This window comes from Dendrobium catenatum, unplaced genomic scaffold, assembly GCF_001605985.2.
Source record: "Dendrobium catenatum unplaced genomic scaffold, ASM160598v2 original_scaffold_43362, whole genome shotgun sequence".
NCBI lineage: Eukaryota > Viridiplantae > Streptophyta > Magnoliopsida > Asparagales > Orchidaceae > Dendrobium > Dendrobium catenatum.
In genome coordinates, this window is record NW_021361818.1 from 374,508 (window position 1) to 391,655 (window position 17,148).

Genomic DNA, 17,148 nt, shown 5'->3' on the forward strand with positions numbered 1-17,148 from the left:
ACTAATGCTAGAAGGAATGAAAATTAGATTAATCATGAGAAGAATGGACATGGAGTCATGGTTGAAGATTAGAAAGGCATTTGGAAGTGTTTTTTAACTACCTATCAGTCTATACAAATTTATATATAAAATTGTGGCAAATTTTTTTTTGAATAGATTACTTCTTATCATTCCAAAAATTATATCTAATGAACAAGTGGCTTTCATTAGAGGGAGGTCTATATTGGATCACATTTTGTTGACTCATGAAGTCTTCAATAAAATTAGATTTTTGAAGGCTAGTAAAGGGTTTTTGGCTATCAAGTTTGATATGGAGCAAGCATACGATTGTATGTGTTGGTCTACTTTGAAACAAGTTTGGATTACTTTGGATTTCCAAATAAATTTACAAATCTAACATTGGAATGTGTAGTGGATGATAAGTTCTCAATTATTATCAATGGTTGTAATTCAAAGTGCATAGAGGCTATAAGTACTTTTAGCCAAGGATGCCCATTGTCTATCTTTTTATTTATTATTTATTCTCAATTACTTTTAGATGCATTTGCTCAAAGAGGTAAAAAGTTGGGGATTAAAATTACTTCAAATGCATAAAGAATTTTTCACTTGTTGTATGAAGATGACATATTATTGTTTTTGGATGCTAAGTCTAAAAATGTGAAGAAGATGAGGAACATTTTATTGAAATATTGTAATTGGTCTGGTCAAAAAATTAATTCCCAAAAATCTTCCATAATTTTTGGTAAGTCTATCAAGAGGAGTAGAAGGAATTGTATCTCAAATATGTTTGGTTTTAAAGTTGTCAAGGAGTTGGACTATCTTCATGTGAAGATGTCTTTGCATATGCTTGTGAATTCAGATTTTTAGCACTTGATTGAGAAAACATTAACTAGATTGAATGTGTGGGGGAATAAATTTATTTCCTTAGCTAGTATGATGGTTCTTGTTAAAATTGTCTTTCTTTGTCTTTTATTATTTCTTTCATCTCACTCTTTGGTTCCTAAGAGCATTTTGAAAGATTTTGAAAAAATGTGTAAAAAATTTATTTGGAACAATCATAATGGTGAATGTGGTCTTCATTATGTTGTTTGGGATACTTTGTGTAAATCAAAGGAGAAGGGAGGGCATGATCTTTATTCTGTTATAGCCAAGATAACTACATTGAGGGCTAGATTTACTTGGAATCTCATTAATAATCTTGGTTCATTACTGAATAGAATCTTGATTGCTAAGTATGGTGAATTTTTTTGGAATCTAGAGCCGAAGAGGTAAACTTCTCCTCCTTGTAAAATAATTCTATATGGAGCAAATTATCTTCAGAATATTGTGAGATGGAGAGTTTTGCATGGTTCTTCTATTAATGGCTTAAGGGATGTTGGGATTCTTGATAGAAGATTGGATAGGTGGCCCACTTTTATTGCTAAATTTGAAGATTATTCAGTTTTCCTATATTACTTTATTTCGGATGGGGGATGGGACATTAACAGGTTGGAGCAACACATTGGAAATAACCTTGTTGAGTTAATTTTTCTAATGCAGATTTGTCCAGAGCTTATACAGGATCACATAGAGCTTAAATCCAAATTTTTTGGTAAAACTATTGCTGCTATGGCATCAGGGGCATTAGTTGAAGTTAAGAGGATGATGATTATTAGAAGTGAGTAAAAAAAATTAAAGCTTAACTCTCAGGTGAAGTTATTTTTTTAGCAATTATGTAACAATGCTATCCCATCAAATAATTACTTATGAGAGAGAAGGCTATTTGATAATAACTTATGTCTTAGAGGTTGTCTTGAAAGTTCGACTGGGTTGTTAGACCTAATAAAATTATCTCAAGGTTAACTAAGAGGGGGTGAATTAGTAATTTAAAAATTCTCTTAAAAATTTAGAAAATCGATTTAATAAATTTAGCATAATAATAGATTCTCACAAAAGATTATGTAACCGCATAAAATAAAAGTGTAGAAAAAAATGTAGTAAAAAGTAAAGGCAGAATAACACCAAATTTTATAGTGGTTTGGTCTAACTAGACCTATGTCCACTCCCTGAAGACTCCTTTACGTATTGCACTATATCAAAGTGACTTTTCTTTTGCTCCCACAGCAAGGTGGAGAAGCCCTTATAATAACCTCTCTTCCACCATCCCCGATGCAGCAGAGTATCGTCGTTCTTTCTCACCCTCATGGTGATTGTAGAGTACTAATGTCCTTTCTCACTCTCTTGGTGATGGCAGAGTACCAACGTACTTTCTCACCCTCTTGGTGATGGTAGAGTACCAATGTCCTTTTTCACCCTCTAGGTAATGGTAGAGTACCAGTTCTTCTCCAAAGATCTTCTCTTAAGAGTCTTCAAATAAGTAGGCAGAGATTTCAAAAGCACACAAAGAGATTCCCACCTTTGGGAAACCTTGTAAACCCTTCACAAATTCTACTTGCAAGATCTCTCAAACTTCACTCCCAAACACTCTCCCAAAACACTCTCTTTTCACTCCCAAGAGAAAAATCAAAGCAGAAGTCTCTATGTCAGTTTTTCATGACACTTATATATGAAAAGCAAGAAAAATCTTACAAAAAACTGAGAATATCAAGCTTATGCATACTTGGATCATACAATATTATCATATTTCGTACGTATGAATAGTTCAAAAAGCTGTGTATGATCTTGTATGAACATAGTTTCATACTCTGTTAGTCGTATGTACGAACTAATATCGTATAGTATGAACAGTTCAAAACTGAATAGGTTCATCCAGTACGATTTTGTACAAACTCATTTCATACATCTGAATTGTCTGCACAAATAATATAGCGTGCAATATGAACAATTTAATCAAATCATTTTTATATGGTATAAATATGAATGAACCCATTTCGTACTCTGGACATTGTTTGTAAGAATCCAACATCATATAGTATGAACCATTAAAAAAATTTACGTATTCGTATGGGACGAACTGATAAACACCCATTTCGTACTCTAGATGTCGTATGTATGAATCAAACACCATATAATAGGATCAGTTCAAAAAATGGTGAGTTCGTTTGGGATGAACTGGTATCCATTTCGTACTCTAGATGTCGTTTAGCAAAGTCAACTTCATACAGTACGAATAGTTCAAGATAAAATTCCAAGGCTAATTTGATTAACTTAGTTTTGGATGAACTATCATGTCAAATCTTCCAGTATGATTCAAGAATTGTACTGTATGATTAGTTTTAAAAATAAATTATAATCACATTCTCTCAAACTCAAGAAAAAATAGAATATGTATAAATTTCAATTACAAGAAACCCTAATCTAGTCTGTCTTGAAGTCTTTGGCAGTCTGAAGTATGATTTTCCTGAAACGTTAGTACACAAACAAAATTTTTCCAATATATGTTAGGTGAAATAGTAATCAACACAATAATATTTTGGTATCATCAAAAACTCACATGATATAGAAACATAGTTTTAAAAAACTAAGTTGCAACATGTCTTACTATTGAAATTTATGATCATATTACAACTAATTGTGTGAACAAGTTATAGATGTTTTGAATGCATGGGGATTTATTGTACCATCATTCCTCTCTTTTGCGGATTGCAAAGCTGAGTTAAAGGGGATAACTGGTACTATTCCGTTTATGGCTAACATATATTGTACATTATTATACTTCTCTTGGAAGAGTAGGAATAAAATCAAGCATGGAGGGGTTGAAGATAGTCCTTTTATTGCATCGAATGTGAAGCTTTGTTGCTTCTTCTTACTAATTTAATCTTATACCAGAACACTAGGGTGTTTATTAGCTTCTTAAACTGTTTTGTAATCATTTGCACCCTCCTCCCCCCGATTGGATTAAGGTAAATATTAATGCTACTTTGTTAACAACTAATAAAGTTGGAGTTTTTAGAGATACTAATGGCAGATTTTTGTTGGCATTTTGCTTTCATTGTATGCACTAGGATATTGCTCAGGTGGACCTCTTAGCTATTACTTCTTTAAAGTCAGTTGTTCAGAATTGGATGTTAGAGGCAAAAGGCATAATCATTGAAGGTGACAGTTACAATATTATCAAATTACTGCATGACTTTTTGGCAAATCAAATCAAATGTCTAGGAACCAGTTATTGGAGGATCTATCATTCTTAAAGGAGTTTAATAATGTTTTATTTCCTTATTCTAGTAGACATTATAATAAGTTAGCTGATTTCTGTACTAATAAATTTTTAGTGATTTTTTATGGGTTGATATTTGTGACAATAAGATTCCTCCTTTTTTTCTTTTTAAAGGAGGAATGTGATAGTAGTACTATCACCATGATGTAGATTATTTTTTTGTCTTTTTTATTAATGCAATTGACATCTTAAAAAAAATAAAAAATTAAATATTAATCTCTAAAATAAGGTTGTGAAAATCCGACCGGACAACGAACTAGAAGGAGAGATTCACGTTTTGACCGATCAAACTGGGGTCGAACCGGATGACATAATAAATACTAATATTATTAAAAATTAATAAAATGAATGAAAAAATTACTCTAATACATTCACTCTACATTCCATTTTCATATCAAACAAATCTTAACTGTGCTAATAACATACATTTGATAACTGTTAATAGATACTTTCTTGAGAGTTAGATAAAGAAAAGAAACAAGCAAACTAATAATTTTACAAAGCATAAGGTGATCAGGCTTAAGGTCAAATTCAGATTTAGGAACAAGTTTCAAGTCTTGTTTTGGTTCACAAGAACATTCAAGTGTGGACTTAAACGTTGGTGCTAGTGCACATTTAGATTCAATCCAAGATTGAAGTTCATATTAAAGTGGAGGTTCAATTGTAAAATCATATTGGAATGGAGAATCTTCTTCTAGTTGAGGTTCTAAGTTTTAGGATCAAGTTTCAAGCTTTGTTTAACTCACAAGAACATTCACTTATGGACTTAGTTGCTGGTACAAGTGCACATTTAGGTAAAACCATTAAATCCTAGATTGAAGTTTGAACATTCTCCTAGTTGAGATCAATATCTGCAGATTAAATGAAATTTAATGCGTACCAAAATTTCAGTCAAACTTAAATGTAAGAGCATTAATAGGAGTTTCATCATATCCTAAATACTACCAACAAATTGAAATTTGAACTAACCGTGGCTTCTGTCTTAGCGAACCGAAGAAGATATGCAGAAAGCAGAGAAGAAGTTCGGAGTTCCAAATCGAAGAAGATATGCCGAACAAGCTGAAATTCAAAAAAAAAATTACATTTTAGAATAGGAAAATGAAATTAAAAACATACATGAAAAAATACATTCATTGATTCATGTATTTGGATTTGACAAAAAAAAAAAACTACTTTAGAAACAAACGATACAAACCAGAACGAGCGAGACTTTCCTTCTGTCTTCGTGAACGAGCAGGCCTCTTCGGTGATGGCTTCCGGCTTCGCGAACGAGAAGGAGACGCCACGAGATGGGAACGTCGGGAAGAGCCAAAGAAGAAAAGGCAAACAGACGAAACAAAGAACATACGTGACAAATGAAATAAGGTTTCTTTTTTTTTTTCATAAAGCATCACCGTCTTCGCATCTCTGCCGTCGGATCTTCTCAATTTCGCTAAAAAGGCGTTGTAGCTGAACCGTCCGTTTAGCAGAAATCGGGACCGGTTCAGCGCGCGGTTCGGCAACCGAACCGTCGGTTCGAGCGATTTAACTACGGTTTTATGATATAGAGGTTTTGATTTGAGCCGGTTCACGTTCAACCGGTTGAACCGAACGGTCCGATCCGATTTTGAAAACAATGCTCTAAAACGATTTTTTTAATTTTTATTTCGTTTGGTTTAGACGAAGATGCTGCCATCACTGTCCTTCGCAAAATGTCCCATCTACCATGGCATAATGCTGTGTAGCCATCTGCGCTACATTTCTCGGGGTCCACACAACGACAGCCAAACAAGATTTGACACTCGATCGTTTCCAACGAAAGCGAACCAATAAAATTGTGGGCGCATAGTTAGCTACACGTCACGTCGTGGGTGTCTACAGTTCGCCCAGGGACCGGTAGGTGAATGCCTTTGCTTGCCTCTCTACGATTTCATCTACCCCCGCTCTCTCTCTCTCTCTCTCTCTCTCTCTCTCTCTCTCGCTCGCTCGCTCTCGAATTCTTCTTTATATTGGCGTTTTTAACCCAAATCATCCAGATTGAGCTCTGTGATTTTGTTCTCCTCATTCTTTGAGCTCAATCAGATCTCGATTCGTCCGAGACCGGAGATGGCAAGGAAGAAGATTCGGGAATACGACTCCAAGCGACTCCTCAAAGAGCACCTGAAGCGACTCGCCGGAATTGAGCTTCAGATCCGCTCCGCCCAGGTATCATTTCCCAATCTTGAGATATATTACTTTCTTGCCTGACCTTGTTCAAGTCAATTCAAAGAATTTTTTTCATTTCAAATCTGCAAGTTGTAGCCTTTCTGTTTAATGATGGGTTTGCTGGAAAGGTCACCGAGGCTACGGATTTCACGGAGCTGACGGACAAGGAGCCATGGCTCTCATCCAGTAAGCTGGTGGTGAAACCCGATATGTTGTTCGGGAAGCGTGGGAAGAGCGGGCTGGTTGCGCTTAACTTGGATCTTGCCGAGGTGGCTCAGTTTGTAAAGGGGCGCCTAGGAGTGGAGGTGATTACTTACTTGCTTTGAGTTCTCTTCTGTTTACATTTCAGAATTCTGTGATGAAGTCATGAACTTTACCTTTTGGTCTACTTAGGTTGAGATGGGTGGTTGCAAGGCTCCAATTACCACATTTATTGTTGAGCCCTTTGTGCCCCATGAGCAAGAGTATTACCTCTCCATCGTATCAGATAGGCTTGGTTGTACTCTCAGCTTCTCCGAGTGTGGTGGTATTGAAATTGAGGAGAACTGGGACAAGGTGATTATGAAATAATAGTTGATGTTGGTTGCTTCTCATTTCATGCTTCATTTTCTTTCATTAGTATGCATTAAGGTAATAGAATCTATATGGATATCGGCATTGCAGGTTAAGACTGTGTTCCTCCCTACTGAGAAATCCATGACTTACGAAGTTTGTGCTCCATTGATTGCTACTCTTCCTCTGGAGGTGGGATTATAGATGTTTTTCTTAGTTTTAGTTCATGAATAGTGAATATATGACATTTAATTTTTCATTGTGTTTCTTCATGGAAAACTCATAAACTGGTTGACAATTGTTTTTATCTCAGGTTAGAGGGAAGATTGGGAACTTCATAAAAGGGGTATTTGATGTATTCCAAGGTATTCTTTTATTTGAAAACAATTCCCTTCCCTCATAACTGGAGACTTATTGTTACTTTCAGATCTAATTTTGTGTACAGGCATGCTCTTTTGTGTTAGTTAACTTTTGAAAATAATCTATCTGCAGAAGTGGCATTGTGTTGATTCTTAGTTTGTAAATGTTAGTTGAGAATCCTTGCTGACATATGCTTGATCATTATGAAAAATTATTATTTTTTCATTGTTTGAAAGAGTGCTATTGGAAGATTTGTTCTTTGTGTGACTTGAAATTAATATGGAGAGCAACTTGCGCAGATTTGGATTTTAGTTTTCTTGAGATGAATCCGTTTACATTGGTTAATGGAGAGCCTTATCCGCTGGATATGCGAGGAGAATTGGATGACACGGCTGCTTTTAAAAACTTTAAAAAGTAAATTCACAAATATCTCTTGAAGCTGATACTATCAATCTATTATTATTTTTAATTCTGATAACACTTTATTCAAAATTTGCAGATGGGGGAGCCTAGAATTTCCATTACCTTTTGGTAGGGTTTTGAGTCCAACAGAAAGCTTTATCCACTCCTTGGATGAAAAGGTGGGAAAATGTTTAATAACCGTAAATGCTCTTATTCAGACTACCTTGCACATTTATATTGAAGTCCTTAGAATTGTAGCATACATGTTGGAGAGTAGACAAGTAAGATTTAGGACAGCAGAATAACTTTGAAGAAAGCAACTTGTGTGATGCAAGGATATGCTTGCTGACTTGATAACAGCTTTTTAGAATGTCTCTGAAACATAAGGAAAAACAAGTTGTACTTAATATTTTGTTGACTGTTGGGTCTAGTGGTGAAATTAAATTTGTCCTGGTTGAATTGCTTAAAATAAACCTTTTTTTTTTTTTATATCTATAGTAAGAGTTTGGGCTTTCTACAACAAGAACAACAACGATATCAAGTCTTTTTTCTCACTACGTGTTGGCTACATGAATCTTTTTTCTCTATTATGTTCTATTAATAGTCAAATTTTCATTTAAATATAATAAAAGAAGGTTATTTTTAATACTTTATAACCAAGTCGTTTTAAGTCTACCCCTACCTTTCTTAACGTAGGCCAAATTTAATACATGTACTCTCCTAACAAGGTCATCGGAAAGTCGACGTTTTATGTGACCAAACTATCTAAGATGACTCTTTCTAATCTTATCTGCTATTGGAGTTACTTCAACCTTTTCATGTACATACTCATTTCGCATTATTTCTAAGAGTAAAACCACTCATCCGTTAAAGCATCCTCATCTATGCAACACTAAACGTAATTTTATGCTTCTCTTTTAAGGGCCAAAATTTTGCACCATAATGCATTTCAGATCTCTCTACTATCTTATTATTTTCCCTTGAGTTTGAGGAGTACTCTTTCATCACACAATAGACCCGATATTTTTCTCCACTTCAATCATCTAATTTGAATTCTACTAATAATTTTCTCATCTATTTCATCGTCGCTTTGAACAATAGACCCTAAGATATCTAAAACAATAAAACCGAGTCTAGGCTTTCTAAAATTAAAAAATTGCTTGAAAGATGTTTTAAACCCGAGTCTAGGCTTTCTAAAATTAAAAAATTGCTTGAAAGATGCACTTTTTCTGTTCTAAGTGTTGTTTTATATGAAGATGCAGCACTGTATGTTTGAACTTTAGTAAGTTATCTTTAAATGTTTTCTTCATATTCGTAATTGAGTATTTAGCCTACCTTCTCTACAAATGACAAGTTTTAGATATTTTGATGTTGGATCATACTAGTTGCAGGCTTTTACGAATATTGGGTGTTGGGAGGAGTTGATGTACGCTGCCCTGTACTTTCATTTTAGAGACTATTTTCCTGAATTAAACCAATGAACTCCCAGTCATAATAACACTTGAGATATTTAAATGTTAGAAGGAAGTTAAACATGATCTGATGATTGATTAATCTTGGTAAATGTAAAAAGTGCTGTGTAAAATGGCATATATATCATAGAAATTGCATAGGTAGCTGCATTGGATATAGCTTTTGAGGGAATAAACCAAGATTGCGTAGGCTTACGAACAAGATCAAAAGTTCTTGAAAAGTTGGAGGGTAGATTAGCGTTAAAAGATTGCGAAGGAAAATGTGTTAAAAGAACTGCGTTAATCATATTAACACCAAATGCATCACGTTGTCGGAAACATGAAGAGTGGTGTTTCTGGTGCATGAGGTTATATAATGAAGTTATAGCATTTCTTTTTTTGATGTTTTATGCAAAGAGCATAACCTAATAGGAGCAAGTAAAAAGGAATCATATGGCGCACCTCAATAGTGGCATCTAAGGATGATAATGTTGAAGATGTAGTTTTGTTTTGAACCTATGCTTAATTCATGCCTTTGAGAATGATTCTTAAAATGATGTTTCTTTGGTATAAAATGTTATCAGGAAGAAAGGAACTAGGCATGAGAAGACCAATTTTTCCATTTATTTGGGATGGCCTTAGTTCCTGAACTGTTTTACACCAATTATTTATGAAATTACAGTCACTTATTTGAGAAAGAATGCAAAATTAAGGAGGAAAAAATCCCTAACTGTGACTGTGTATACTTAATGTAGTGTGAATAATGCGAATAATCTACCAACTTAATTAAAGCCTTGGGCTATTTAGCAGACACAAGATATTAGATTATCATATTTTTAGCTACTACCAATAAAACATATTTGCTGATTTGAAGTAAAAGTTCAATATATTAAAATAGTGACTGACGAAAGTTATATTTGAGTTATCTATGCATCAGCATTCAATATTCGATTTCTCGAGGGAATGTTGTCTCTAGTTCAAGCCATGTAATTTCTCCTTTTTTTTGGTACTTCATAAAAACTATCTAAAGTTGCTCATCGGTATTACTTGTTATAGAATTCTAATGCTGATATGCCAGCCTTACATTGCCTAGTTTACTAGTTTTTCTTTGCTTCCTAATCTACTCTAGTTTTTATGTTTGCTGCATCATTAATCAAGCTGTTTGTGAGCATCTTCCTCTTCATGTGAGCAGCAAGATGCCCGTAATTTATTCTTAAAAAAAAGGGCAAATGGAACTAGAAAATTGGAGCAACTTGCAAAAAACCAATGCTTTTAAAACCGGACCGGACCGGCCGGTTCAACCGGTTGAACCGCGAACCGGCCGGCTGGCTGGTTATGGTTTAGCATATAACCGGTTTCGCTCAAAACCGCCTTTGAACCGCTTGAACCGGCGGTTCGACCGTCGAACCGCCGAACCGGTTCCGGTTATTGATAACCGTCCGGTTCAATTTTAGCGAGATCCGACAGCTGTGATTCGGGAATGCGAACTTATACGGGAGAGGGAAAAACGAAAACACTCATTCGGACGATCTTCTTCCCGACTTCTCGGCTCGTTCGCACTTCGCTCTCCCCGTCTCAATGTCTCGTTCGTTCACGAATCCAGAAGAGTAGAAGACAACAAGACAACAACGTCTCCTGCTATCTATTCGTTCGCGAAGCTAGAAGCCGAAGGCCGAACACCGTTTTGGCGTCTCCTGTTCCAGGTCTAGGTTTGTTTCTAGAGTTTTGTTTTTGTTTTGTTTTTTTTTTCAAAATCTACAGATTTCAATCATTTCATTTGCTCTGTTCTCTTTTTTCTTTTCTTATGATAGTGCTATTTTTTCAAAATCTCGGCTTTCATTTGCTTTTTGTATCATGCTCATCTCCGTTAGCAACAGTAGCTACTAGTTACTCTTTTTTTTTTGTTCTTGTTGTGTTTTTTTTTTTCTTTTTTTATTAATTATGATAATGAAATCAGGAGCAAAAGCTCAAGAAAAATTCTTTTTTTTTTGTTTATTTGGTTTGGCTAGACGTCCTTTATGCACACATGAATGGGATTAAATTTATTATTTCTGCAAGTTTGTTGTGAGTTTGCTTGTTTTGTTAGTAAGAACCTTTTATCCTATTTTAGATTCATGAATTATTTGACAGTTGTATTAAGCTTGCGTTCTTCAATTTGGAATGTCAAATTGCTCTGTAATGTTCCTCTAGATAGCCATACAAGATAGTTGTATAATTATTATAATATTTAAATATAATAAGTATTTATTACGTCATCCGGTTCGACCCCCCGGTTCGACCATCGAACCCCAAACCTCTCATTCTTCCGGTTCATTGACCGGTCCGGTTTTAAAAGCCTTGCAAAAAACAAACATTTATCTACTTACCAATCCAATGATAATTTACATTCTATTACCCAAATAAATATAATGTTGAAGTCACTCTACCAAACACAATACTAATCCTCATGAACATTCCTATTGGGAGAAAAATTTCCTTTGTGTGCTTCCTAATGATGATTAGCTAATAGTTCAGGAAGCCAAGAAGCAAATAAGTAAATGTTATTTTGTATTTGTCTTACTAATTCTGCAACGTGATTGTAATATTTCGGACTACAATGTAATCCTTTTTTGAACAGCTTGCTATTTGCTAAACTGTATAGAATAGGTAGCTGATTTACCCCCTCTTTTCAGACCAGTGCCTCCCTTAAATTCACTGTGTTAAATTCCAAAGGGCGGATATGGACAATGGTGGCTGGGGGCGGTGCCAGTGTCATATATGCTGACACAGTAAGCAATTATATTCTCTTTGGCGTTGTAAATCTATTTTCATTGGCATTTTTGATAATTAATTACTAAGTAATCATGATGTGCTTTTGTTTCTTAGGTTGGTGACTTGGGCTATGCATCAGAGCTTGGAAATTATGCTGAGTACAGTGGTGCTCCAAAAGAGGAAGAGGTTTTACAGTATGCCAGAGTTGTGCTTGATGTAAGAAACAACTAAATAGTTGTTTTGGCTCTCCATATACTAACTATAAGCTGATAAACCCATAAAACTGTGTTTCCGCTGTTTTGCTGTAGTGTGCTACTGCGGATCCTGATGGCCGCAAGAGAGCTCTTCTCATTGGTGGTGGCATAGCTAACTTCACTGATGTTGCTGCTACTTTCAATGGAATTATAAGAGCCTTAAGGGAAAAGGTCCAATTAAATTTAAAACATAAGTTTTTGTTTCATTCTCTTCCATATCTACTCAAAATTTTTTTCCCCTGCAGGAATCCAAATTAAAGGCAGCTAGAATGCACATTTATGTCCGAAGAGGAGGCCCAAATTACCAGACAGGTCTAGCAAAAATGCGAGCTCTTGGTGATGAACTTGGTGTTCCTCTTGAGGTAACAAATTCCCTTCTTCTTGTAGTGTTCTCATTTTTGATATTATCTTCAGCTTCCCATTAATATATCAAGTTTAATACAAGGGTTGACTAAGAAGTTCTAGTAGATGGCATATAGCTTTATTTTAAGAACTTTCACATCTGCCAGGGTTGATTTTCACATTTTATGTTTGCATTATTGGCATTTGGCACAAGGGCACATGCACCCCATTAGTGCGGATTTACTCCACTATGTTGTTTGATTTGGTGACTCAATATATCTCAACCCTTCTTTATTTTTTGACTTGTACTTAAAAGAATTAAAAAAGAGAGAGAGAGAGAGAGAGAAAGAGAAAGTGAAAGAGTTGGAAAAATACAGCAACAACGATAACAACAAACCTTTATTCCAAGGTTTAAAATTGCGTAACTGCGCCTCGAGGCGGTTTTCGTCCGTGAGGCGAGGCGTAAGCCTCGAGGCGGTCTGAGGCGTAAGCTATTAAAAGTCAATTTCTCATTTAAATATAATATAAAAAGGGTCATTTCTTTTTTCTTTTTAATTAAAAGGGTCATTTTTAATATTTATAACCAAGTTTTTTTAGGTTTACTTCTTTTTTTACATAAGTTATATCTAATACTTGTACTCTCCGAACATGATCGTCAAAGGCCAATGTTTTATGTGACCAATTTATCTAAAGCAACTATCTCTAATCTTATTTGCACATATATACTCGTTTTATATTCTATTTCTAAGTATAAAATCACTCATCCATCTGAGTATTCTTATCTCTGCAACACTTTACTTAATTTTATGCTTCTCTTATAATGGCCAATATTATGTGTCATAAGCATTGCAAGTCTCACCACCATCATATAAAATTTTCTCTTAAGTTAGAGGGGTACTTTTCTATCATGTAACAGACACGTTGCATTTCTCCACTTTAACATATATACTCGTTTTATATTCTATTTGAATCATTTTTTATATTAAGTGATTTTTTATTATTTTTAATTTAATTTCATATTCTTTTCACCATTTGATTATAATAATTACTTGAATTATAATAATTTTCTCTCATTCATAATAAGTGAGCCGGCTCGTGAGTAGGCTCGAACTTAATTAATTAATCAATTGAAGCTTTAGCTAAGGATGACTTGAGCTCGACTTGACTCGTCTACACCCCTATTCAAAATAATATTAAAAAATTTAGTAAAGCTAAGAAATTTCATGATCTCCAAAGTATTTTCACATATCTATTGGAATATCATAAGGTCTTATTGTGTTTCCACACTTTATTTCCTTTAAAGCATCTTGAACATTGGTTTTAATAATATGACCATAAAACAAAAATCTCTACTTTCATTTAGGATATTAATATCACTAAAGTCAACATATTTTGAGAACCTTTATTAAAAAATTATCGAAATATATCATCTACCTATGTTGAATATCCTCTTCTAAGAAAAAACATTTTTTGATTTTCATCTTGCATAAAATTCACTTGACTAAATACATCTCCAAAAAGAAAGAGTTTGAATGTAGAAATAAAAATTTTGATTATATAAGTTTCACAATCTTAGAAAGATTTTTTTTTTTTTAGAAGAGGTACTTACAACTTTTTGACGATGTTTGTAGATTGGCAACTAGCTGAATATAGAGTGAAGTTTTAAGATAATAAATATTGAATTTATTGTATTGCAAACTTCATTATATATCATAATAGTTGCCAATTCATAAAATATCATCAACAAGTTGGAAATACCTTTCGTAATTTTTCTAAGAATGTGAAACCTATATAATCACAATTTTTGTTTCTACATTCCAACTCTTTCTCTTACATGATGTAAAGATTTAAATCAAGTAAATTGTATTAACTATAGTATAGAATGAAGTTTTAAGATGATAAATATCAAATTTATTGTGTTGCCCGTGTAAAAAGTTTTCATATATATATATATACACACACATGCGTGCACACAAGAATAGATTAGACTATTGTCTTTTTTTTGGTGAAAGGATATAAACCTTTATTCTCTCAATTTTTTTTTTTTTTTAAAACCTTTATTCTCTCAATTTTTTTTTAAATTTTTTGTTATTTTTTATTTTTGTTTTATTCTCACATATCATTCTTCCTTTATTCAAATTTTTAAATAATTGAGATATAAAGTTGTTGGAAGTCATTGATTAAAAAAAAAAACGAAAAAGGTTATCTTTTTAGCTATTTTAACTTTAAATCTTTAAAAAATTTGGATGAAGGTTGAAAGATCTTATGAGGCTGCAGATTCTTATTTTCTAAAAAGACTGTAATCTGTTTGTTCCTCTTTATACATTGAAAAAAAAAAAAAATTTTATGCATCATCTCCAAGTTTCTTGCATTGTATTGAAAGAACTTAAGGATTTTTTAATTCCAGTTGTTTAATTGAATAATCTTTTTTATAGGTTTATGGACCTGAGGCAACAATGACAGGAATCTGCAAGAGCGCCATTGATTGTATTATGTCTGCTGCGTGATCGACCTTTTATTAGTTTTTTCTTCTTCTTTTAATATTTGTTACCCTTTGGTTTGCTGGAACATAAAATAATGTTCATGGTACTATGGCAGTGAGCATAATAGATATTTATCCGTCACAATCTAAAGTGATTTAAATGTGCTACGTTGTGTCTCCTTATTTGTAACTGAAACTATTTTTTTTTTGTTTTTATTTTTTTTTATTTTTTTTTTAACTGAAATGAAATTGTTTACTATTTGATTTTATTTTATGAGCTCTTATGTGGGCCACTTTATAGATTTATCAATTTCCAAATAAACTTACATTGAGTTGGCATCTTATTTTTTTTATTTGCTCATATATATATATTAAAGGATTCATGTCATGATTATTTGATAAATTTTATGTTGGTTGTCAAGGACTTAATCACAACCCTCTACTTTTCTCACATAGGGCTTGTGACATGATAATGATGTATTAAGCAAAGATAAATAAAAAAAGAAGCTTTGTTATCAAAATTGGTTTAGTTGTAAAAATTTAAAAAAATTGAAAAGATATAGACCCATAAGGAGTATAAGAAAGTAATATATGATGCAAAAAATTTAGCTTTTAATATGTTATAATGTAGATTAGATATTAAGGAGGGCCAAAGATGCATGTATAAGTTAACCAAGCAAGGAGATAGGAGAAGTAAGGATTTAGTACAAGTAAATATCATTAAGAATGAAGATCAAAATTTACTTATATTAGAAGAGGATATTCAACAAATGTGGATGAGATATTTTGATAAGTTTTTTCAATGAAGATTTTGAGAATAAGATTGAGTTTAGTGATCATAGCATCGTAAATGAAAATAGATATTTTTATTTTTATTGATGTATTAGTAAAATCAAAGTTAAAGAGGTTTTAAAGAAAATGAAGTGTGAAAAAATTATTGGTCTTCATGAAATTTCAAGAAGTGTGAAAATGCTTAGGAGATGAAAGAATTTTTTGGCTAAAAAAAAATTTCAGATGAGTGGAGAAAGAGTATGTTAATTCATATTTTTAAGAATAAAGCTTATGCACAAGATTGTACAAATTATAGAATATTTAAGTTAATGTGTCATACTTTATAAATTTTTTTTAGAGAGTTATTGAACTTAGGTTACGATGTGATACTAATGTTTCTCAAAATCAATTTGGATTCATATATGCTGGGTAGGTCTACTAAGGAAGCTATACATTTATTGAGAGATTTAATGGAGAAGTATAGGATGAATAAAGAGGATCTACCTATGATATTTATTGATTTAAAGAAAGTTTATGAAACAATTTCAAGAGAAGTGCTCTCGAGAATTTTAGAAAAGGAAGAGGTTAATAATGCTTATACTCAAGTAATTAAGGATAAGTGCTTAGGACTTGTTATTAATGTTCAAACACAAGGAGGTTGGACCAAGTATTTTTCTATTTCAGTTGAATTACATCAATGATCAACTATAAGCATATATCATTTGGCTTTAGTCACGGATGTTCTTATTAGACATTTGCAGGAGGATGTACCATAGTGTATGCTTCTTTTTTATTGATATTTTTCTTGTTGATAAGATTAAAGTGGGAGTTGAAGGTATACTTGAATTATGGAGGTCAACCTTAGAGTCCAAAGGTTTTCGTTTTAGTAGTTTTAAAATCGAATACACATAGTATAATTTTAATAGTAATAAATTTAGTGGGGCGACTGTGACTTTGGGCGATCAAGTCATTAATAAAAGTACATGTTTTAAATATCTCGAGTCTATTGTTCAAAGTGATGGTGAAATAGATGGAGATAATATAAGTAGAATTCAAGTTGGTTGAAGTGGAGAAATGTATTGGGCTTATTATGTGATAGAAAAATATCCCTCAAATATAAGAGAAATTCTATAAGATGGTAATGAGATCTGTAATGCTTTATGGCGTAGAATGTTGGCCATTCGAAGAGAAGCATACAATTAAGTTAAGTGTTGCAGAGATGAGGATGCTCAGGTGGATAAGTTACTTTACTTTAAGAGATAGAATGTGAAACGATCATATACGTGAAAAGGTAGGAGTAGCTCACATGATAGATAAGATTAGAGAGAATCACCTTAGATGGTTTGGTCACATAAAACGTCGGCCTTCTGATCACTTTGTTAGGAGAGTAGATGTGTTAAATTTGGCCTATATTAAGAGAGGTAGAGGTAGACCTAAGACTTG

The 17,148-nt window shown here is 33.2% G+C and overlaps 1 protein-coding gene across 1 annotated transcript; it reads left to right on the plus strand.

Annotated features, from left to right (window-relative positions):
* The first annotated feature begins 6,066 nt into the window (after window positions 1–6,066).
* LOC110101282 (ATP-citrate synthase alpha chain protein 2) lies at window positions 6,067–15,102 on the plus strand. Its single transcript, XM_020829117.2, has 12 exons — window positions 6,067–6,340; window positions 6,469–6,645; window positions 6,734–6,895; window positions 7,004–7,084; window positions 7,206–7,257; window positions 7,552–7,666; window positions 7,752–7,833; window positions 11,778–11,873; window positions 11,971–12,072; window positions 12,165–12,281; window positions 12,356–12,472; window positions 14,888–15,102. Exons 1-12 carry the CDS (start codon window positions 6,242–6,244, stop codon window positions 14,957–14,959), a joined length of 1,272 nt encoding a protein of 423 aa, XP_020684776.1. The 5' UTR covers window positions 6,067–6,241; the 3' UTR covers window positions 14,960–15,102.
* Window positions 15,103–17,148: the final 2,046 nt, after the last annotated feature.